Below are 24,995 nucleotides of genomic sequence, written 5' to 3'. Positions count from 1 at the left end.
CGGCCGCCTTTGACACAATCAATCACTCAATCTTCCTAGACCGCCTCCACTCCCTAGGAATTCGTGGAACCGCCCTTAAATGGATTGCTTCATTCCTCAAAGATAGGCACCAAATAACAACACTCTCCAGCTTTACCTCACAAGCCCGACCAGTCGACACGGGAGTCCCCCAAGGAGCACGTCTATCCGCCCTCCTGTTCAACCTCTACCTGATCACCCTCCCACCAATAATTAGTTCTCACAATATCCTGTGTTACAACAACGCCGACGACACTCAACTAATTCTAAAACTCCTGAACTCGAAACCCAACTCCCGACCAGACCTGGCATCCTGCCTCCTTAACATAGAACTCTGGATGACCCAAAGCCACCTCCTTTTAAACCCCACCAAAACAGCGGCAACTCCGACCTTCTTCCGCACCCACTACCCTGGCCACCCGCCATGGGCAACTCACCGACACCCTCCAACACAGTAAAGAATCTTGGATGCACCCTGGACTCCGACCTAGCACTCTCGCGCCAAGTCAACAATGTCTCAAAATCATGCCACTACCACCTCAAAAACCTTAGGCGCATCCTTCCATACCTCTCATTTCCCAACAGAGTCTCTGCAGTCCAATCAATCGTCATATCAAGACTCGACTATGGAAACCCCCTATACCTCGGAATTCATACCTACCAACTAAATAAACTCCTGGCTTTCAAAACCTTATGCCTCTCCCATCGAGCACTGCATAAAACTGGACCTCAATATCTTCAAGACAAGCTAATACCTTACCACCCCACTCGCACCCTAAGATCAAGCTCAGCCGGCCTCCTAGTAATTCCTAGTAATTCCTAAGACAAACTCAATCAGGTTAGGCGCATCATCATTCTCAGCCCTGGCCCCAACCCTGTGGAACTCGCTCCCATCCCACATCCGCCTAACTGAAGACTTAACGGCCTTCCGCAAACTACTGAAAACCTAGCTCTTCTCCTAAGACTAAACGGTTCCAAACTAGCTTCATCACAATAACACCGACCCAGCAATCGACCTGATGCAAGAAATTTACAGCTAAACAATCTCGAATGTAAACTATAAAGACAAACAGTACTAAACGAGCAATGTAATGATGAGCGCTGAGAGCGGATGAGCGCTGAGAGCGGATGAGTGCTGAGAGCAGATGAGTGCGTAGAGCGGATGAGTGCGTAGAGCGGATAAGTGTGTAGAGCAGATGAGTAGGAACGAATGTAGAGGATTAATGCAGTTGGCGGATGAGTGTGTAGGACCCATGAGTGTGTAGGACCGATGAGTGTGTAGGACCGATGAATGTGTAGGACCGATGAATGTGTAGGGCCGATGAGTGTGGAGGGCGGATGAGTGTGGAGGGCGGATGAGTGTGGAGGGCGGATGAGTGTGGAGAGCATATGAGTATGGAGAGCGAATGAGTATGGAGAGCGGATGAGTCTGGAAAACGGATGAGTGTATGGAGCAGATGAGTGTATAGAGCGGAAGACTGTGTAGAGCGGATGAATGTGGACAAGTATTCAGGATTATTGCAGTTGGCCAATGAGTGTGGAGGGCAGATGAGTGTGGAGGGCCAATGAGTATGGAGGGGGGATGAGTGCTGAGAGCGGATGAGTGTGGAGAGCGGATGAGTGTGGAGAGTGGATGAGTGTGGACGAATGTAGAGGACTGATGCGGTTGGCCGATGAGTGTGGAGAGCGGAAGAGTGTGGAGAGCGGAAGAGCGTGGAGAGCTGAAGAGCGTGGAGTGCGGAAGAGCGTGGAGAGCGGAAGAGCGTGGAGAGCGGAAGAGTGTGGAGAGCGGAAGAGTGTGGAGAGCAGAAGAGGCTGTATAGCGGAAGAGGCTGTATAGCGGACGAATGTGGACGAATGTAGAGGATTAAGGCGGTTGGCGGATGAGTGTGGAGGACCGATGAGTGTAGAGGGCAGATGAGTGTGGAGAACTGATGAGTGTAGAGGGCAGATGAGTGTGGAGAACGGATGAGTGTAGAGGGCAGATGAGTGTGGAGAACGGGAGTGCGAAGAACAGATGAGTCTGGAAAACGGATGAGTGTGGAGAGCTGATGAGTGTGGACGAGTGTAGAGGATTAATGCGGTTGGCGGATGAATATGGAGAGCCGATGAGTATGAAGGGCAGATGAGTGTAGAGAACCGACGAGTACGGAGAGCGAATGAGTGGGGAGGGCGGACGAGTATAGAGAATGGTTGAATGTGGAGAGCAGCTGAGTATGGAGAGCAGAGGGGCGTGGGGAAATGATGAGTGAAGAGAACGGAAGAGAGTAAGAGAGTGGAGAATGGAGGAGCCTGCAGAGCGGAAGAGAGTGCAGAGGGGAAGAACGAGCAGAGCGGCTGAGTGTGGAGAGAGGCTGAGTGTGGAGAGAGGCTGAGTGTGGAGAGGCTGAGTGTGGAGAGGCGCTGAGTGTGGAGAGGCGCTGAGTGTGGAGAGAGGCTGAGTGTGGATGCATACCTCTTATCACACCCCACGCTTACTCTCTCCTTACACCACCATACAACTAGAACACAGAGATACTATGACACCATTCGGTATAACTGTTCTCATAGCAACATCCGCCGCTCACTCCCCATCACTCTAAGTAAACATTGCTGGTCTCACACCCCCAGCCAAGCGTTCTCCTCAGGCCTAACGCTGCCACTCTCGGTCTGGATAATTCCGGCCAGATCGAACAAATACTCCTGATCTATCAGCCACCACACCTACCGCTAGGAAGCAGCTGCCAAAGGAATTCCGCACCAGCTGCACACATACCTGGTGTGCACACGCACCTTTGTACTCTCTCTACTCCCTCTACTGACCAGGGCTTCGGTTCCCAAGGGCGTTCAACCTACCAGCGCCTTCAGACCATACCAATGGTATATAAGGCGCTGTATAAGTGCAAAGTAACATAACATAACATAACTCAAGCGATAGAGGGGGCATCCTTAAGTATCCCAAAACACTTCTTGCAATTAAGGAGAGAGGCCAGCACATTAAAAGGCCTGAATTCAAAGCCAAGCATGCCTTCAATGAACAAATAGCGACCAAAGAAAGCTGTTAATAAAGAAAGAAGACTGGTCAAAAAAAATCAGACACCAGAGAATTTAGCTAAACTAAAAAGTCTGAAAATCTCCCTCAAGAACTGGATGCGTCAAAATAGGCATCTAGTTTACTAAAAGGACAGCAAAAGAATGTTGTTTCTAGTATCTAAGAAGAACACTGCTGGAATGTGGAAACTGATGAATGATCTAAACACCCCTGAGGATTCAAGAACTGTCAACCCAGTCTCAGCAATGCAGTCGGAGGACCACTTCAGAAAATTGTATGAGATCAGTGCCCCGGGTCCGAGTGAGTCCTACATCGCTCCTAGTGCTTGTTGGGATTTTGAATTTGACAAACAGGGCATTCTAGACCTCATACACAAATCTAATGTGTCAAGGGCAGTGGGCCGCATGGCCTGGCCAATGAAATTCTAAGAAAAGATCCAGACAAATGGGCAACCTTTATGGTACAATTATTCAACACCATCAGGAAGGAAAAAAAGATCCCGCCTTCTTGGACTCAATCAATTGTCGTTCCAATCTTCAAGAGGGGCAATAGGTCTAATCCTAAGATCTATAGTCCTATTGCCCTTCTTGATGTGGTTGGACAGATCTTCGCTGCAGTGATCCTCAGGCATTGGAACGCATGTAGTCTGGCATCTGGTCATCAGGACACTTGGTAGGCAGGATTCCGTAAGGGGATCGGCACAGCCCTCAACATCTTCATCATTAGTTTGCTGAAATGTATGGTAAAAAGGAGAACCATCAAAACCATTTACATCGCATCGATTGACCTAGAACAGGCCTTTGATTCAGTTGACCGGAGAATTCTCTGGAATAAACTGAAAAGGTGGGGGTGTCCTCCAGACTTGAGAGAAGCAATGGAAGCCCTACATAACAACACCTCACTGAAAATCAGGCTGGGCAGAAGGGGCACTCTGTCCAATGGAATTAAATCTGATAATGGGTTGAAGCAGGGCTGTCGCCTTGCACCTGCTGTCTTCAGCCTCTTCCTATCAGATATTGAAGAGGCTTTTGAGCTATTGAGATGCTTTCCGCCGAGGATCGCAGGGACAGCAGTTGGTCATCTACTCTTTGCAGACGATCTTCTGTTGTTGGATCAAACCGAAATAGGCCTCCAGAGGCAGTTGGCGGCACTTGAAACTTATGTAAAAAAAAAACTCACTAAGGATCAACACAAAGAAATCAAAAGCCTTAACACTGGGTGACGGTTGCAGGTCCAGAAAGTCCAAAACATTCCACTGGAAGTTGAACAGTGATTTAATCCCTGTGGTTTCATCGATGGTGTACCTGGGGATAACCCTGAACGACAGCTGGAACAACGCTTCTGGTGTGGCCCAGTTGAGAAGCAAAGCAAAAAACTTGGCCTCTCAGGCATTGTTGATCAAACACAAGTTCTGTAAATTTTCATGGTTGCCGTTAATTGACTTTTAGAAAATGAAAGTGGCCCCCCTCCTCACTTACGCAGCAGAAGCCAACCTTTTTATCAGTCCAAAGGTCTGGCCATGCCTGGAGGGGATATTTTGGAAGAGAGTGATGCAGTTACCAAATTCACTCCCAATAGTATTCATAAGGAGAGAACTGGGCCTTTCATCCTTGTATTCTTTGATGGGGTGGAAATCACTGTGCCTTTATCAAAAATGTTAGGACCCGCCCGGGAAATGTGGCTTCACAACGCTTAAAATGGCAATCGAGGGCAAAGCAGTACCAACTTTAATCATCTGGCGAGGAACGTGCCTTTTCATTGTAAAAAACATTGCAGAGTCTGAAGATCTACTACTGGCCAATCCAACTGGGCTCAAGACAAAGCTGTTGGATATGGACTGGGTCCTTACGAAGGACAAATTAGCGTCTTATAAGACGGCAGCTCAGGGCCCGGAGGAAGAAGACTTTAAAAGAGTAACGGTTCCACCATATTTGGAGAAGTTTCCATCACAGGCGGATAAGCAGAACTTTCTGAGACTCCACTTAAATCTATTCCCTACTAGGGAGATCATTGAAAGAAGAAAGAAGGTCAGGGAGGACAGGATCCTTACGTGCCGTATCTGCGGAAAAGGTGTGGAAACTTTGAAGCACCTAATCATGTTCTGTGACCAACTAACAGACATGAGAGCTAGGTTACTGGGAAAAATCTTTGAAGAATCAACCACTAGATCCCGGGAAGAATGGTGGCCAATCTTAAGGTGGGGTGGACGGCTGTCTCCGACGTTGGTGCTCCTGAATTTGGTGAAGGTGATCTTTGAACATTCTGGAGCAAATGGACTTAACATCGATAAAAAAAGACAGCTCTAGACTCTGAATTTTCAAACCTCCTAAACTCCGGAATAGTGAAATTCTACTTCTTAACTGCAACTCTTTTTTCTTTCTTTTTTAATAATTTAATTGATTTGATGGTTTTTAAACTTGAATTTTTATGTGTTTGTTTTTTGCATCTAAGGTTTTGCTTTAAATCAATTTATTCCCATGTGATGTGGGTGCGTCCTCGTCGCCGGGGTGTAACCTCCCCATAGCTGGACTTGCGTTGTGCCTATCAGGGCCGGGGACAAACGTCTTGGAGCGAGTCTGCTCAGCTGTAAGGTCAATGGCGTCCGTGTCAGAGCCATGGTTGTCGATATGGGCCTCATCACTTTAGGCGGTGTGGCGGCGGGGGAGCTACCCTCAGCATGCGACTTCGCATAGGCCAGCCACCGTTTTACACAATGCTCCTTTATGGTCTTAGGACGTAGGACCTTACAGTGCTGACAGGACGCCTCAGCATGATTCAGGGGGACAAAAGGGGGAAGACACTTATTGCACTGAGGGTTCTTGTCTTTCCAGGGCCATTTTCCCTTACAGGAAGGGCAAAATTTAAAGGGGGTCCTGTCCATAGCGCAGGTAAACAAAAGCAATGACAATACCAAAGGGGCAAAGAGAGGGGAGAAGGAAAGACATTCTTAAAAGAAAGGAAACCCCCAGGCCCCACTCTCTCTACTGTGTAGGCCGGCAAGAAGGCCTGGCCACACGGTCGACAGCATCAACCGGAATTCCAGCCGTCGTAGTCTGTTGTTCTGTCTTCGAAGGCGGTTCAGTAATCGTCGAAGACGGGATGAATGTTGTATAATTGACCAAAGGTCGGGATTTTAACAAATTTGCAATCAGCTAGCTGGGTGGAAAAAAACAATCTGAGGGGCCTTGACGTGTGAGCATTTCTGGGTACACTACACGTCACGTTAGGGATAGTGTTACAGACACGCTTATGCCGACGTCCCCTTTCGATCATCGATAGACAAGATGCAATACTCTGCGGTTACCACTAGATGTCGGACAATATGCACAGCATGTGATTCTAAGCAGATTAACAAGCATCAGAAAATATGAATAAAAATAATTACAACTATATAAAAAAAGTCATCATTAGCAATTATTGCACAATAAGAGAGTCAATTGCAATAAAAGCTAAAACTCATATACTGCTGTAATATTGATACAAATCATTAGGACCTGCCCTGTTAGGAGTATAGTCTCTTCTATTAGCATGGCTCAATCAATTATGAAAATGTGAATTTGACTCACCTAGCCAATGATGTTTTGTACAGCCTTGTTTCTGTACCACCATATAACTCCCTAATACCACAACCAATGCAATGGAAGAGGAGTTCAGTTGTCTGCACCTATGCTGCATTGCTATAACTGGAAGGATCTAAAGTGAAGTAAATTTGAAATTAAACTTTTTCAACTATGACAGAATTATGTTTTTGAGATAGGCCTAACCACCCTAATTTTTTAATCATGAGGTAATTCACGGACACCAGAGATGAGAGAAGGGCATCAAAGTTAAGGCCCACTCTCACATTTCAGAAAGCCTCAAAACATTTTGGCTGACACAATAACTGTACATTTATCCCAAAATATAAGGATGAGCAGATGAATAAGGCAATAAGAAATGTACCTAAACTAAGCACATAACCATGTATCTTTTAATTGTTCTCAAAATGGATCCGATTCAAACATTTGTTTTCAACATTAATAAGAAGGACTGGATTCACAAAGCCTACGTTTCCTCTTCACAGAATGACATGGAGAGTGCCTTAGACGTATATGCAAGAAAGGCAGATGAAATCATGCAATTTCCCAATTTGCTGTCTAGTCTAACTAAAGCATTTGTTACAGGGACCATTGACAATTTAGCTCAGTCCACCTGTTCTGTCTAATGACTATTTGCAGCTGTCCAGATGCCTAGGTTAATCATATTCGGGAATTTCTTCAAACTGCTTGTAAGCAATTCAAAAATTATTCCTGAGTGAGTGACAGGTGCCAATTTTAATTACTTTCGTTTTTATCAGTATTAATAATGACATTTCTTGTCACAAACAATTTAAATAAATGACAGGCTAGTTTGTGCAACAAGCACTGCATCATCAGCATAGAGCAGAGCCAGCCAAGGATGCCCACATATTATTGTTGCATTGGTACCGGCCTCCAGTAATGCTAAACCACCCAACAAGCATCCGGGCAATAACGCATCCTTGACTAACTCCTCTAGTGATGCAAAAACTCAGTTTCATTCCCATCAGTGTCATATCTTACAAAGACTTAACTTCCTGTTCATGGCATCTTTATCACATTACTGATCTCTAATCAATTCTAGTCTCCCACAACTTGCCTCTGTTCATTGAATTGAAGGCCACACATTAGTCGATAAATCAAAACATACAATGGCCCTTGCTTGAGGACAACATATTTCTGTATAAAAAGAAATAACCTGAAAGGTTCATCTGTTGTCCCTTCCTCTATCCTGAACTCTACCTGGGCCATATTTTCACTTCTAATCGTGAGAGAAGTCATTTCCCATACAATTAACTCATTGCACCCAACTGGGAAATGGGGTAATAATTTAATGGATTTTTTTTTTTATGGATTATTATCCCCTTTTGTGGATTTGATCGACAACAGCTGTATTTGAGGATTTTTGAATCATTCTGCTATTTAACTCTGCTTCAAACGGTCTGAAAGAAAACGAGGCCCAGGTGGGAACATCAGATCTATACAAATCTACTGGTTCTAGCGGGGCCAGACGCCTTTAGAGCCTTTTGAAAATCACTAACTTCCTCGATTTTGGTATGGGTGAATTTGAGTTTGAAAAAACCTCCTCCTGTAGGGATAAGGGAATCAGGGAAATCTGCAGTCCACGCTAACATTTTAATATAAACCTGAAAAATGGTTAAACCCTAAACCCCACGATTCCATAAAGTATAATATATTAACACAGAACTGCAGATTATAATCATTGTGCTAAGAGAGAGAGGGATGATGAGGAGACAATGAATCATTAATATACATTCAATGGCAAAAAAGATACACTCACCATCTCGCAGGGAAAAGGTCACAAGATCCTGAAAAAAGAAGAAAAGGCAATAAATGTGGGCAGAAGAGAGCACCGTGAATTTCAGGAGGGTACTTTTTATAACCTTTGATACATTGCAATATCAGCTGAGCAGTGACAGATTCCAAGGAGAGCTGAATAACATTGTGAGTGCCAACATTGCTCAACATCTCTATCCTAAAATGAGACTGAGAGGTTTGCAGGAACCTCTGAAACACATCATATGCACCCTTTTACTTGGTTTGCATGTTCTACTCCTGGCTGGATACAAACAATATATGATAGAGTTACTAGCCACCAGCCAGAGCTGGACTGGAAACTAAAACCATCCTAAAGGATATGCAGCAATAACAACCCCTTAATACACCACTGCAAACAAAGCAGACAACCAAACAGACTCTAGAGGTGCAGTAGCGGCTCCCCCTTAATAAAAACATAAATGGGGCAAACTTTCAAAATGACTTGGCAAAAAGATATACGGTTAGGGGCCTTCTGAAAGAGTGCTTGTGAAATAATCCAAAAGGTCAAGGACCTTACACAATATGCATGAGACCATAGGAAAGTATATGCCTGGTGGAACCAATACTTATGCACCACAAATACTGTATCACAGAGGACTTAGCATACTGTGTCTGGTGACATAAATCCAGTTTTGAACACTATGCCAAAAGATAGAATGCATATTGATTTTTCTGTGTCATTGAATATATCCCCATAATGTGTGATCTACAAAACAACATACTTCCAGAACTGCTTCATATAATATTAAGTTGCTGTTCATTACTGGCACAGTGTATCCTTCACAGATTCTCAGTCATTCTCTGTCAATCTATTTGGTAGAAAACATCTCCATAATTCGTGAGAATATTATACTATTGGGCTATAGGACTGTTAGTCCAGTGACAGGATCTATGATTGTTGACCCTCTGTAATTATGGTCCAGCTTTCCCTGCTTCACCCCAACTGAGACTGTGACTGCCGTGAATCGTATGAATTCAGCCTCTCCACCGGATCTTATCCCTCTCTTGATTCTGAAAGAAATTGGGCCCACTATTTCTCCTTTGCTTATTCTGCCAGTTAACCACTCGTTTGCTTCTGGATACTTTCCTGTGATGTTGAAGCACACATTGGTGATTCCCCTTTTAAAGAACCCTTCCCTGGATCCTACCTACCGGCTAACTTTCAACCTCTTTCTTTACATCCATTTCTAATGAGAATTTTGGAAACGTGGTCTGCTCCTCTGCTCAGTGCTTTCCTTGAGACATCCTCTTTCTTTGACTCTTGTCAGTCCGGTTTCCGCCCAGGCTGTGGCACAGAAACAGTGCTTGTTTCAATAGTTGATAATCTCACACATCTGTGATCAGGGTGGTGTTGGGATGCTAATTTTATTAGATCCGTCAGTCGCCTTTGACACCATCAAGCACTCCATCTTGCTTGATTGTCTAATGCTGGCAGGCATTACTGGTTCAGTGCTTTCCTGGTTTAGATAATTCCTGAGGGATCCGGCTCAGTCGCTCTCTCTTTCTGCCTAACGGTCATCAGCAGCACCTCTGACCTGCCATGTCCCTCAGGGCTCAGCTCGCTCTCCCCTCCTATTTAATATTTACATCCAGCCTCTTGCTAAACTCATTCATTATGGGTTCCACTGTTACTCATATGCGGATGATAAGCAGAATGTTGTTCGATCAATTTTTCCCAGCATGACACTGCCTTTCAATTTAGGAGATTTATTTATTGTTTGCTTGTCAGGCGCTTATAAAGCAAGTAAAATACTGTTTCAAAGCACCCACAAGGGAGTGAAACACATTACAAACACAATATTTAAAGCAGTGGGGGGGAAAGGAAACAAACCTACTATGCCATGTGAGTATTCAGACCATGCAAGTGCAGCAAGGAAGAGGGCAGAGGAGGTAAGGGCCGGGGAGTTCGAGCTCATGGGTGAGCCACAGATGAAGTGCTTGGAATGTTGAGTGCTATACGGCCGGAGCCTTGTTAGGTGTAATGAGGGCGGAGGGTGTGCCAAGGCAAGTGCTGAAGGTAGACAGGAGCTGATGCCAATGGGTGTGGGAGGTCAGGGGCCCGAGAATACATAAGAGCCCCGGACACCAATCACAGCAACTGTGGGATTAGCAGAGGAGGGAATGAGGAGGTAAAGAGGAAAGTTTTGAGGAGCTTCCAGAATTTAAGAAAGTCCTGCTCAGGGCGCAGAGGGAGTGGAAGGCTGTTCCATAGGAGGGAGCCAGCTGAGGAAAATGATCGACCACCTACCCTCTGTTCAGCGAAATGCTTTACACATAAAGAGTTGGTGCCAGAGGAACGTAATGGTCTAGAAGGAGAGTATTAGTTGAGGATAGTGACAGACAGCCTTGTGGATGGTGCAGAGGGACTTGAATTTGATCCGTGAAGCAACCGGGAGCCAGTGAAGACTTTTTGGGGCAGGAGAGATGCGGTCCCAGGGCTTAAGGCCAAGGATAAGTCTTGCTGCCCTATTCTGGATTAGCTGGAGGGATCGCAGAGTGGCAGAAGGTAGATTCAGGAGGAGACTAATGCAATAGTCAAGTCTAGAGAGAACCAGGGTTCGGGTAACATTGAGCCTCTGAGGGAAGGTGAGAAAAGGGAGAACTCCCTTGAGAAGGAAGAGCTGAAAGTTGGACATCTTGGCAATGTCCTGAGTATGAGGGAGGAAGGAGAGAGAGTAATTGAAGATGACTCCAAGGTTTCTGGCTTCAGAAGAAGGAGCAGGCGGGTGTGCCCAAGGAGGAAGGCCAGAGTGAAGGGAATAAGGAGTGAGCAGGGGTCCCGATGGAAAGGATCTCAGTTTTACCGTCGTTGAGGCAGAGACTGTTGGAGGTGCACCAGGACTGGATGGCACATTGGCAGTCAGGGTTGATGGAGGGTGAAAGAGGGTTCAGCAGGAAGTTTGAAAAAGAGTTGTGTGTCGTCTGCATAACACTGGAAGGCAAAGGAAAAGGAGGAGATTAGCTGAGCAAAGTAGATGTTAAAGAGCCAAGGGGAGAGGATAGAACCCTGATGGACATCACAGATGGCGAAGGGAGTAGGAGAGGAGAAGGTGCCCAGTATGACTTGCAAAGAGCAGTCAGTTAGGAAGGATGTAAGCTATTCCAGTGCCGTTCCGAGATACCAAGGATCTTGTGGAGCCTTTGTATGATGATGGAATGGTTGACCGTGTCAAAGGCAGAGGAGAGATCGAGAAGAATGAGGACAGCTGGGGAGTTGGGAGTCCAGAGATGCAAGCAGTTCTTTGCGGCTGTTCAGAAGAACAGTTTCTGTGCCTCTGGATGCTCGGAATCCAGATTGATGGTCGTGGAGACCACTAACAAGTCCAGTGTGCAAGTTGATTTGGGGCAATGCCAGCTTCTCCAGCCGCTTCCCCAGGAAGGGGTTGATGGAAATAGGGTGGTTGTGAGCAGGATAGGTAGGGTCTGCTGAAGGTTTCTTCGGGAGGAGGCACACAAGGGAGTGCTTAAGGAAGGAGGGGAAAGAACCAGTGGCAAAAGAATGATTGCAGAAATCAGAGAGTGCGGGGGTAAGAGAGCCAATTTTATTGTTGAGGGTCCTGGATGAGCAAGGGGGAAACCTGTTTAGAAGAGACCTTCATAGCAGACAACTTTGGTAAATTCTTCAGGTGCGACGGGAGAAGGAGAATAAGGAAGGAGGAGAATGGGAAGTGGGATGGGTTGGGAGTGTGGGTAACAAGGGTTTTCAGGGTGTCCTGGGTTTTGGTGGGGAAGTGAGTGGCCAGTGTGTTGCAGATGGCCTGGGAAGGAGATGGGAAGGAGTAGACTGCAGAAGGGTGCCTAGTTCCCTGCAGATCTTGAAAGGTTCAGCTATGTTGTTGGATGCAACGGAAACCCGTGCCAGTATGTGGGCTCTTTTCTTGGCACAGATGGAGAGTCTGTATTGCCTTTGGAGCAGGCGGCAGGACAGTTTGTCAGGGGATGAGCCTGATGTTTGCCACTTCCATTCCGCCGCCCTGCACTTTCATTTCAGGGCTGCAAGTTCAGAGTCATACCAGGTTTCAGGCGGATCCTCATGACGGGGGAAAAACTTTCAAGAGTTTTGGTGATGGACAAGTGGCGGTTGCTGAGAGCAGAGTCAGTGGTAGAAACTGAGGTGGTAGGGGGACGAGAGGGGATGAAGGTGGAAGCAAAGGCAGCAGCTGACACCCTTTTCATCGGGCGGATGTTATTGAACGAGGTTGGCAGGGCTTTTGGCGTTAGGGCTAAAGGGCCCAGGTGTGAGGAGAGAATGGTCTGACCGGGAGAGAGGGGAGACTAGCGGGGGCGAAAGAGAGATCTGAATGTATGAGGGTGTCCAGAGTGTGTCCAGCTGAGTGGGTTGGACCAGAGGGGAGAATGGAGAGGGAAAGTGGTGCTAAGGTCAGTGAAGAGAGTGGATGCTGAGCCGGGGAGTCCAGTTGGATGTTGAATTCACCCAGGAGGAGGAGGTTGGGGGTGAAGGAAAGTAAGGAAGAACAGAAATTGGCCGATTTAGAGAGTAACAGGGTGGTGACGCCAGGAGACTGGTAAATGGTAGCAATGGTCAGGATGGAAATGGGAGAGATAACCAACTTGCAAACCAGGCTCTCAAAGTAAGAGTAGAGCTGAGTGGGTAAGATGGAAGCAGGAACCCACTCAGGGAAGATTAAGACACCCCCCCCACCAATGCAGTGATATCGAGGCTTAGAGTTGATCTTGAACCTATCAGGGAGGAGGGAGTCAAAGGCAGTGACTGAGCTGGCATTAAACCATGTCCCTGTAAGAGCCAGGATGTCGAGGCCAATGTCTTCAAGCAGCAGGCAGATGTCAGCTTGTTGGCTGAGCGGGCGTTAACAGTCGCCACGTGGAGGAGGTCTCTGCCTTTGAAGGTTTTCTGAGGTGTGGTACAGAGGCGTGGTACACTAGTCAGCAGAGGGATAAAGAGAGTAGTAGGGGGAGATGCAGTATAAGGAAGGAAGTTAATGAGAGACTGCAGGATCCGGTCAAAGAGAAGGTGGTTGTGTTGAGGACCCTGAACCAGGATAGTGCCTGTGTGATAGACATTAACGAAGCAACGTGAAGATGAGAAGCCGGCCAAGAGGACTTCCCACTTGGTGCCACCTTTAATGGGAGAGACTGTGGAAGGAGAGAGAGTAGCGATGAGATGAGGGGTCCATAGATTAGAGGATATCAGTGAAGACCTCTCTGGTGGAAGCAATGACATAGGTGTCTGCGATGGGAAGGCCAGGGTTTGTACTCAAGATGTCCTTTTTGTGCTTTTCTTTTTTTACCAGACTTCGTGAGAGAGGGGGATAGGTGATAGTGTAGCAGTTAGAGAAGATAGGTGAGATGGAGAGAGCTATGGGGGCAGCATAGGTGAGTTGACATGCCTGGAAAACGTGGGAAACTGGATGAGTGACAGTTGACTAAAGATGAATGGGGACAAGACTGAGGTTTTGGTTGTTGGCCTTCCCTTAGCTGCCTCTTTCTGGACCCCTTCTTTTTGGCACCCTCTCTATGAAACTTTCCCAAGCCTGGTTTCTGTGGTTAAGGATCTTGGATGTAAGATTGCAAATTCATTATTTGCAGAACCCCATATCAGTGCTGTCTGTAAGTCTGGCCACTTTCAACAAAAAACTCTTCAGAAGGTTTTTCCATACTTGCCAGCTCCCATGTGCACCCCAGTGGTAGCCTCCTTGGTTTTTGGAATCATGGACTACTGCAATTCTCTTTTCCTAGCCCAGCAGCATATCTTAATTAGAGCCTGCAAGTCCAACAAAACTTGGAAGCCAGAGTTGGGACGCAATCCCTGTACCAGCTCACACTGCCCCTATCTTACCCATTCTCCACTGGTCCCGGTCCAGGGCCGGAGCCATTTAAAATGTGCATGCATTAATCCATTGCACTTTTTTTTATTTTATTTTTTTTATTTGGCTTTATTAGTTTTAACAAAGGAAAATTTCACATTACATATCGCACCACTGTTAGCATACGATTGTATTACATAACTCGGAACACGTTATATCTGGTTAGTTTCACAACTGAACATATGTTCCATATTTCTGGGTGTTTCTCATTTAATAAAAAGAACAATACCCACTCCCACCCCCTCCCCCTTCAGGTTTAACATGCATTTTATGAACATTGGGTTGACGAGGGAGTTACGACCACGTAATGTATTTAGCGTTGTTGTGTGGTCGCTCCATCCCCGTTTAATATGAGTTTCTTTATTTTCCACAGTATTCTGACGAGTCTCGCATCTGGTATAAGGATTGTGTGGACTCCTCAGAGTGGGAATCGGAGATTGGTGTGAGGTATTTGCTTTTGAAGTCCATCCATACGGTCTCGCATTGCGCGGCTTTATCGTGCAGAGAGGCGGTAATCGTTTCCATTGAGTAAATGTTTGTGGCTAAGTTGATCCACTCATTCTTCCCAGGAACAGTTATGGATTTCCATTTGATCACCAACAGAGCTCGGGTTGCCAATAATAATTGGGGGATCAGTCCTTTCAGTCTGATCCAATCATCCTCATCCCTTTCAAGGCTAAATAGGATTAGGTAGGGGTCAGCGTCTCTCTGTATCCCATCTATTTCTTTAATCCACCCCAGGACCTCATCCCAAAACACTTTAATACGGGGGCAAGTCCACCACATATGCCAATAGTTGGCTACCTCTCCACATTTTCTCCAGCATTTTGGGCTCGATGTTTGGGACATTTTGGAGAGCCTAATGGGGTCATATTGCCACCTATGAAACAATTTAATGCCATGGAGTTTATATTGACTCGATATTGACGTTTTGGATGCTGCCACATTAACTCCCACTGGTCGGGGTGTATCTCTTCTCCGATATCTTTTTCCCACCTTGCTCTCAGGAAGTCCGTGGATCCGCCTCCCGCCGCTATTAGCTCTTGATACATCGCATATATGAAACCTTTCATTTCAGATTTGGAGTTTCTCAAATGGGGTGAGGTTTCTTTTGAGTTTATCTTTCCACTCTGTTTTTGTTAGAACACCTTTCAGTTGGATAAATTGGAATGTGGATAGAGTACCTATGCCTAGTGCTTCGGTCAGTTCTGGCAGAGTGATGGACAGGTCTTTCTTCTGTAACTGGCCCACCCTTTCCAGGCCCGCCTCATACCATGATTGGAACCTTTCAACATTGGGGATATGATTGTTAATGCCCGGGGACAACAGGTGGCTAAGCGGGGACGGCCAGGTAGTGATTCCATGCATTTCTTTGCCCGCACGCCATATGCTCCATTTGGTGCTCAGTATGGGGTGGTTTTTAGTTTTCCGCTGTACCCTTTTATGTGGTGTCCATAGCCGTTCCGATACCGTGGCCGGGGACAAATAGTGATTGTCCACTTGTATCCATTGTAGGTTTTTACAATCTCTGAGGTGTGGGACTAGAATGCGAAGCTGGGCAGCTTTGTAATATGTTTTCAGATCGGAAAGCCCCACCCCACCCTTATCCTTGGGAAGTGTTACTGTGTTATATGGAATTCTCGGTTTCTTCCCCTGCCAGATGAATTTAACCAAGTTTTTTTGGCCTCGATAAAGAACCCTTTTGGTATCTCAACCGGTAACATTTGGAAGGGATACAGGAATCGGGGAAGGCATACCATTTTACCAGCGTTAATAAGTCCTAGCCAGGAGATCATGAGTTTATTCCATTTTTTGAGATCAGCTGCAAATCGTTGGAGGAGTGGGGGGAAATTGGCTTCGTATAGGTCTTTCAGGGTTTTGTTGATCTGTATGCCCAGGTATTGCAATGTGGTGTGTTCTAATTTAAGGCCTACTGTGAGGAATTTGGCTTCATTTCCTTCTGCGGAACCCTGGAGGGGGAACAGTATGGACTTGGTCTTGTTCACTTTGACCCGGAGAATTGACCATATTCGTCTATTAGCTTAAGGGTGTGGGGGACGGATTCTGATGGGTTTGTTATGTGTAGGAGAATGTCATCTGCGTATAGTGCTACCTTATATTCCGTTGATCCTAATCGCATCCCTCTATTTTGGGGTCAGCTCTCATTTTTTGTGCTAGTGGTTCTAAGGAGAGAGCAAATAGAATTGCAGAGAGGGGGCAGCCCTGCCTAGTCCCGCGTGTTAGTTCGAACCACCTGGAATATTCTCCGTTTACAAATACTGACGCCTTGGGGGATGTATATATTGCCCGTATTCCATTTCTAGTTCTCGGGCCTATTCCAACTTTCTGCAAGACCGCTTCCAGGAATTCCCACTCTATCCTATCAAAGGCCTTCTCTGCGTCTATCGATAAAAGGGCGGGATCTCCAAGGAGGTCATGGGCCGCATGGATGAGGTGTATAGTTTTGCGAATGGTATCAGCCCCTTGTCTCCCCAGTATGAACCCAACTTGATCGGGATGAATTAGGTGGGGCATTAGTGTTTCTAGTCTTGCCGCCAACACCCTAGCATAGATCTTGGCATCTAGATTAAGAAGGGAAATAGGGCAGTATGATCCACATTGTTTAGGGTCTCTCCCGTCCTTGGGAATCACTGTTATCAGTGTTCTCTTGAATGAGTCTAGGGCCTCCCCTGTTTCTATTATTTCGTTGAATAGAATAGTTCTGTTAGGAAAGGTGTCAAGTGCTTATTGAAAGTTTTATAGAAGCCCGCAGTGTAGCCGTCATCTCCCGGGGATTTGCCAGGGTTAACCTTTTGATTGCGTCTTGGATTTCTTGTTCAACGATTGGGGAATCAAGGAGTTCGGACTCTGCGTGTGTTATTGTGCGCAAGGCAATCGGGGATAGGTAGGAGTTTGCATCTGATTGGCCAGGAACTATTCCAGAGGTGTATAGGTTCTCATAGAATTTTGCAAAGGACTCTGGGATAGTGGGGGGAGCATGGGTTGTGGAGGCAGAGTCATCTACTATTTCCTTTACCTTGCGCTCCGCTCTTTGTTCTCTGAGTCTGGCTGCCAATAGAGCGTCAGCCTTGTCTCCTTTTTCATAAAATATCTGTTTGAGAAGTCGTAGTTTGCGCATTACTTGGTCATGTTCTAACAAACGTAGTTCCTCCCGTTTACGTTGGGCTGCTTTCATTCTCTCAGGGTCTACCTCAAGGTCTTTTTTTAGCCCACCCTCCAATTGGCGTACTTCAGTTCGGAGTCTAAGCTCTATGATCTTTCGCTCCCTTTTCTTAGAAGACCCTTCTCGTATTAAAATACCTCTCCATGTGGCCTTCCCTGCTTCCCAGATCGTTTGTTTGGACACAACCCCATTATTATTCATTTTGAAATATTTGTCAATTTCAGTTTCCATTTCTGCTCTGAAAATTGCATCTTTCCAGAGGCTTTCGTTACATCGCCATTTTCCACCTGCAACAGGCAAGTGGGCCCAGTTCATGTCCACTAAAACCATGTCATGGTCTGACCATGTTATCGGGATGATATCAGAATATTGTGCAGTGATCGAGATGTCACTTGAGAGAAATATGTAGTCAATGCGTGTGAATGTGTTGTGGGGGTTGGAGTAGAAAGTATATCCACTTTCGCTGGGGTGCAATATTCTCCACACGTCTCTCATTTCATACAGCTCCATTATTTCAGACAGTTCAGAGCGATCTCCCTTGTATTGGTTTCTCGTTTCTGGTTTGCCTGGTTTCCAGTCCTTGATCGGGTCTGCCCATTGGTTGAAATCACCACCCAGGATGATGTGCCCTGTGGCCTCTAACATTATTTTAGGGATCGTTTTCTCGAGGAATGCGGGCTGTCCCGTGTTGGGTGAGTACACAGCAGCAATTGTTACCTTCACTTTCGCTATTTCCCCTGTTTTCAGGAGAGCTCGACCCCCCACATCGGACCATTTCTTATCCAGCTCGAATTTGATTCCTTTCTTGAGTAAGATACCGACACCTCCCCTCCTAAGCGGGCCTGAACCCCAGAATTTGTATCCTCCCCGCTTCCCCAGGATGGTACGCTCCTCACCCTTGGCAATTTTTGTCTCTTGTAGACAAAGGATGTCAAGATTGGATCTGTGAAACTCTCTGGCCACCAATGACCTCTTAGTTGGCGAGTTTAGTCCTTTCACATTTAGGGTCCCCACTCTGAGCGAGTTCCCCACTTTGAGTTTGTCAGCTGATGCCATCACGGATTGCTATTGGGATATTGCTCACTTTCAGCGGCCAACGCTTACACAGTCATCCCGAGCCAGGATCTTTTGCGTAATTGTAATTAGTTCAGATGCTGCTGTAACCTGTTCCCCGATTCTGTTCTCCCCCCCCCTCCCTGAGTTGACGGGGTTCGAGTGAAACCGGGTGGTAATATTGGTCCAACATCGAACCACCTGTGGGGAACGTTACGTCACGTCCCCATGCGTAATATTTCATCACTGTTCAATTGAGCGTCCTGCGCCCGCCCCCACATGTCCATATTCTGAGTATGTTAGCAGGCAATAAGGGAGTTTTCTTTCAGTCTTGTCCCTTTCTTCGTTATTGCCCCCCTCCCCTTCTTTTCCATATCTTCCTTCCTACATTTGTATACTTTAAGTCTTTAGTAGTAAACATAGAAACAGAAGTCATCTTACCAACGGTTCGTGGGTGGTTAGGGGGGTGCCTCCGGGGAGGCGTTAGCTTTTCGGAATTTCCTCGATCCCTTCACTCATCGTCTCCTGGGGCCTTGAAGACGCCATCCTCGATCCTCTCGCTGCAGGCCTTCCTTGTTGTCGTCTTCTGTGCAGTGTCCGAGTAGCACAGATATGCACGTCTTGATCTCTTTTTCAGAAATCAGCTTTATCCTGTTGCCATCGTATTCGAAGGAGAGAGAAAAAGAGTACCCCCATCTGTACCTGATATTCTTTTCTTTCAAGTGTCTGGTTAGGGGGACCGCACATTCTCCGGAGTGCGAGAGTCAACGACGATAGATCTTGATATATTGTAATCCGCGCCCCATTGAGCGTAATTTTATCATTATTTCTCGCTCTCTCCAGAACTCTAGCCTTGTCTTGAAAGCGGTGGAAACGTGCGAGCACTGATCTCGGTCCGCCAGGGGGGCCACCAGCCCTATGAATTCTTTCAGTTTTGGGTTCGTCAATGGCATCATCAGCGACCAGGAGTTTGATGATATTGTGCAGAGTATTTCTCAGGTCGCCTTCTGTCTCTCCCTCACGTTCCGGGATCCCAAAAATGCGTATATTTTTTCGTCTTTCTCGATTTTCCAAATCGTCAAGTTTCAGTTTAAATTCCTCTTCACGCCTTTCTAGTTCTGTCATCCTCTGATCAAGTTGTGTCTAGTGTATCTATCGAGGCTTGGTTGTTTTCAACCCCTTCAGGCCTTTCTTCCATACTGTCCAGGCGGTTCGTGATTTTGTCTATTTTACATCCGATGCTGGTCCCCATGTTCTTGATTTCCCCCAGCAGGGCCGCAATGTCTCCTTTGGTGGTGGCAGGTTCACTCCCTGTCCTATCGATATTCACCATATTGGGTTTGTTGGAGTCAAGGGGAGAAGATGCGTAGGCAAATTAGGCCAATTTCTCCTTTGCGCTCATGTGGTCCAAGGGGCCTCAACGGAAATAACAGTGCGGAGCCGGGGCAGCAGCAGTTCTGGTCTGGGGGGTATTTTGCCAAGGGGTTTCCGTAGGGTGGACCTTCTATTTGGTCTGGGGGACTGGAATGGAAGGAGCGCAGGTAGGTGTTTAGGTCTATGATGTGATGTTTTCCCCTATCGTCGTTCCAAATTGAGAGAGCCCAGGGGGTGTGCTTCTGGTGCGCTGAATGGAGGCGTTGGGGGAATTGGACACCTTTCTTTTGGAGCCTGCGCTTCCAGGGGCACTTTATCGTACACCATACACCTCGTGGCCTCAAGTCGGAGTGCGTGGCCTGCCACTCGGTCCCCTTGTGTTTGTGCTTCTTCTATGATGTTATCCTCTGTAGTTTAGTATAGGCCAACCCTCCTCCTTGTTCGTGGGCAAACTATCCCAGTCCTTCTAGGGACCAACTATATGTTGTGCCCTGGATGGTCAGGAGGTCGGAGCCATACGCCCGCAATGTCGCTGGAGGCGGGGGGCAGATCTTTTCCAAGATGGCGTTCTGTGATGGAGGAGGCCCGATGTTCGCGGGGGTTCCCCAGAAGGACAGGGCATTCTTTCTGTGATCCCTCGGAGGTTGGCCCAGTCGAGTGCTGCGGTTGTAGGGGGCCAGGGCAAACTTTTATTAAATTGTGTAGCGAGAAGCCGCCTTCCGATCCCCGTACTAATCAGGGGTCCGGCACGGGCCTCCCATGAGTGGAGAAGCACACAGCGAGTGCCCGTGGTAACGAGCAGCAGGAGGGTACGGGGCGCGTACACCCACCTTCTTAGGTTGTCAGGAGGTTGTACGGGGCCGTAGGCAAAATTTTCTCTTTCTGCGGGCGTGGGCCGCACTCCGCTGCTCCCAAGGAGAGTGTATGGAAAGTTCTCCAGGGGGAGGGGGCACACCGCGGCGGCTGCGTTGCACGGCGGCTTCGATCTCTGTTTGCCGAGTCGGTGTGACTCTCCCGTTCCAGTTCGCGTAGTTTGGGTTCCCTTATCCGATTTCGATCGGGATTTCTCCCAGTAGGGGGGGTGTCCTGCCAGCTGTCCCTCCTTTTTCACCCGTGGGGGGGGCCAGCAAGTGGGGGCTCAAATCACTTTACGGGGCTCGAGACACGGAGTTTACAAGAAGAGCATGTAAGCCTCTGCGCCCCCTGGTGGCCGATCCCATTGCGCCTTTTATGCTGTTGGCACTGAATATATGCAATCCAAGTTCCGTCCCTATACTCCCTCTCACTTTCTCAGTTTGCAAGAGGCTCTTCTTTTTCAGGTTCCTCACTTTAGTCGCTCCCGGCTGGGTGGCCAAGCCTTCTCAGTTGTAGCTGCTATTTTGTGGAATCAGCTACTGCGTGCACTTAGGGCTACCATGGATAATTTACAGTTTTTTCACGCTCTAAAAACATATCTGTTTTAGGTCAGGGATGCAGAAACAAAGGTGGGGACCCCAACATGGGCATCTGGGGTAAATACAATATATGTTAAACAGACAGGATGCCCTATTCACCATCACTGGACTGTCACAGTAGGAATATTACTACTGCAAAAGTTATTTAGAAAGTCTTTATCTAAACCAGATTTTGGCTGTGAAAATGAATGGTTGAATTGTGTATCAGCGATTTATCCATAGGAGAAATGTTTACACAAAAATGCGTTATTTGCACACCAAAAACGTAGTTTACAAAAAAATATGTTTGTTTGAAATGAATCGTTTTGAAATGATGTTTTTTATGAATGTGTAACAGAATAAAATGATATATTTTTAATAATGAACACACTCTCTGGTCCTCAACATGCAATTTTCTGAAACACATTTATTGAGTCTTTCAGTGCATAGGGCATCCTATCTGTTTAGCATTAGGTCAGGGATGGTCAGTTTTTTTGTAGTTTGTCTGCTGTGGTTTCTTTAGTGCCAAGATGCCTTCGGGTGAAAGTTAGCACTCTACAAATAAATGTAGCATAACATAACAAAGTGTCAGCGCGCCAAATATACCACCTATGGTGCTGCTATTATATGTTATGTTTGCCTATGTGAAAGGGCTGCTTCTGTCCATTCTCAACATGTGCATGAGGATAGATAGAAAGGTCCTAGATTGGCTGGCTTCCTTCCTTACAGGGCTTTTTTAGTTGGATTCTTCCTGTCCGCCACTTTCTGTTCACATGAACTCTCGTGTGCCTAAACATCTTCAGGGAAGTGTTGGAAGGGTATATGTGTTGTGTTCGTTCATTATACTGATGATACCCACATTTCCCTGCAAATGTTGTCCTTGGTTGCAGTCAATGACCAGCGTTGGATGGAATTATGTGTTTTTTTATGACAAATATATGAATTTTTTGGGCTTACCTCATTTGATTTTGAAGTGCATGCCGGTTGTCAAAACTTGTCCCCGCCCCCAAAGAAATTTACGAATAGAGGGGCTAGTGTACTTGAGAGGGGTGGAGTTGGACTGTATCGAGGGTATGCTGGAACTCCGTCCCCCATTAAAAGTAGGCTCAAACCATTCAAAATAAAAAGCTTCTGCACATGTGAAGACTTGATTTTCTATTACTGTCTCACATTGACTCCAACTAAAACTAACTTTGTTCTCCTTTGCACTTCTCAGTCCCCATTTCCTGTTTAGCCCTGGTGCACCACCCTTTCTTCACTTGGTATATCACCTACACTTTCAACTTCTGCATGCTTCCCGAGTTGCACCCGGACTTGTCTTTTACATTCAAACCACATCACTAAATTGTTCAATCCAGCAGGGTTTCTCTCTCTCTCCTACGACACAACAAGTTCATCATTCCTCCATCAGGCTTTTGATCTGGCATTTAGAGCCATGACATATCTTGATGGCCGGTGGAAACGTGGTCCTTCACAGTCTTTCTTCCTCCATCTTTGCACCGTAAAAGGTGTCCTCCGTGCTGCCAGCCGTTTGTTGCCATGTTCTCAGGAATAATATCACATCAATCAAATCCTCAAGACAGGGCTGCTGATATGCTAGATCTGGGCCTGGTCATTTACCTGGCCGAAGTTACTTTTCTACCAGTATGTGGGTGTCATTGTGCTAGGCCTTAGGCCTTTTATATGCTAAGTTGTGGATTCTCTTGCGCCAAACTGGGGGCTGCTCATAATCCAACATTTGGGTTGCTCATGTGCCAATGCTCTGGCTGTTCATGTCCCAAACTAAGGCTATAGATATTCTAGAATGGTATTGCTTCTAGGATACCAGACATAGGTCGCAAGTGGTACCCTGCTTGAGCTATGATTTGGCATGGGATAACTATGTACTGACGCAGGTCTGTGCCAGTCCACAATCCCTGTAGATTTGCTGGTACTGGTAAATACTGCCTTTTTACACAATTGACTAACCAATTTCTGCAGGGTCTCAATGTATATGTAATTACACTGTGTAGTGTTCTGGGAGAAACCTGAAGGTGTCTCCCTAGCTAGTCCCGAGGTATCTGTCGTCCAGGACACAGCCATCACTATTGGATCCAGTTCCTGGGGGTGGACCAGTGAGGGAGGATCCCCTGGATGGGGGGGTCCTTGGGGAGTGGGACACCGACCGGTGAGACGCAGTAGCCCCCTTCTTTCAACACCTTTTCCCCATCCTACCACGTAGGACATTCAAAAACACTGCCCCGCCCCTTTTCCGACACAAACACTTTCGCACAACAGGCAAGAGAACACACTAACACCAGATCTGTATACCTGACATGTCCCAATACAAGGGTAAGGCAATTGATCAGAATCACACACACCTAAAAGCCCTTTGCCTTCCCCACAGGGATAAAAGGTGGAACAACAGAGCGCAGGATGAGCAAGGCAGACCGCACGACGAGACAGCTAATCCAGCCTGGCAGTTTAAGAGAAGGACAAAGGCGGGGAGAATCGAGAGGGTGCCAAGGAGAGAAACATCCTTACCCTTTCCAGCCCACAACCACAAAACCTTCACGGAAGAAAATGTAAGCCAGAGAACAATAGCTATACAGTCTTGCAACAGATGTAAACAATACACAGGGCATGCCTATGCCTGTAAGCTGGAGCAAGGGAGACTCCTGCTGCTGTGGTACCGGCCTTTACTCCAGATACCGAGGGAAGCCAAGCGGTTCATCATAGCCGGTGAGTCGAAGGGAGAACTGATGAGAACTGGGCTTTGTTGAATGAAAGACGTAAAGTGGCATATTGAGAGAAGCTCAAAGAAACTGTAAAACTGTTAGAGGAAAAACCAGCTCAAGAGGGGACCGGCACCACGTGGGAGCTATCTCGAGAAACCCTGGTTTATCCCATATTGATGAAACTACAGATACCATTAGGCCGTAGGAGTGCCGTCAATGAAGGTCAAAATGGTCATACGGGAGGTCTAGCAAAATCCCTGTACAATTGAAAGCCTTAAGAGAACTGTAAAGAAAGCAAGGGAAGTGAATCCTGTAAGAAAGTAAATGTAAATGTGAAACTGGCCAGAGTGAACCCAGCGCAGGCATGCTCACGAAGAGGGGGCAAAGTCTAAAGTCCCAAGAAACAGTGTGTTGACAAAGGTGAACCCGGCAGAGGGATGTCCAGTTGAACTGTTAAAAAAGACATTAAGAGTCGTGAAGGAGAAAAGCCATAGTGAACCCGGTGGAGGGAGGCTGAAAATTGGGAGGGCTCTGCGCCCAGAAGAGGTAGACCCAGGGGTGAGGAATCATCACCCCAAATACAAGTTGAAAAGAACTTTCATTTTGTTTGTTATTTTACTGACCCTCAAAGGCAATAGACTTTTGCTGAAAAGAGACTTGGCCGCCGAGGCTGTTGAAACCGGAACTATCGTCTCGTGCAGGGGAAAGCTTGAGAACTGTGTTGTACTCAGAAGTCCCACCTTATCCCATGCTCAAAACTTGGGGAAGGGAGACCCAGGCTACCTCATCCTGATATATTATTTGTGAACACTTCTTTATTTTTTTGAAAACTATCCCACACCCTTTTAGTATTAGTTGTAAGGATTGGCAATAGGTTTTTCTTAGTATAGGCCCTTTTATTTGACACGTTGCCACTAGCACTGCCTTATTTTTCTTTTGATGG

General features: G+C 46.6%; 1 protein-coding gene across 2 annotated transcripts in view; it reads right to left on the bottom strand.

Moving 5' to 3' along the window:
- Positions 1-24,995, bottom strand: part of TMCO4 (transmembrane and coiled-coil domains 4) — a 1,142,020-nt gene that overhangs the window by 860,117 nt on the left and 256,908 nt on the right. For both annotated transcript variants that reach the window (XM_069610379.1, XM_069610380.1), the window contains one exon: positions 8,408-8,435. In XM_069610379.1, coding sequence (XP_069466480.1) covers positions 8,408-8,435 — 28 coding nt within the window. The remainder of the gene's footprint in view (positions 1-8,407; positions 8,436-24,995) is intronic.

Source organism: Ambystoma mexicanum, chromosome 8 (assembly GCF_040938575.1).
Source record: "Ambystoma mexicanum isolate Mex_15411 chromosome 8, UKY_AmexF1_1, whole genome shotgun sequence".
Lineage (NCBI taxonomy): Eukaryota > Metazoa > Chordata > Amphibia > Caudata > Ambystomatidae > Ambystoma > Ambystoma mexicanum.
Note: the sequence above shows the minus strand (reverse complement) of the source record. Positions and strands in the feature narration are given on the sequence as shown.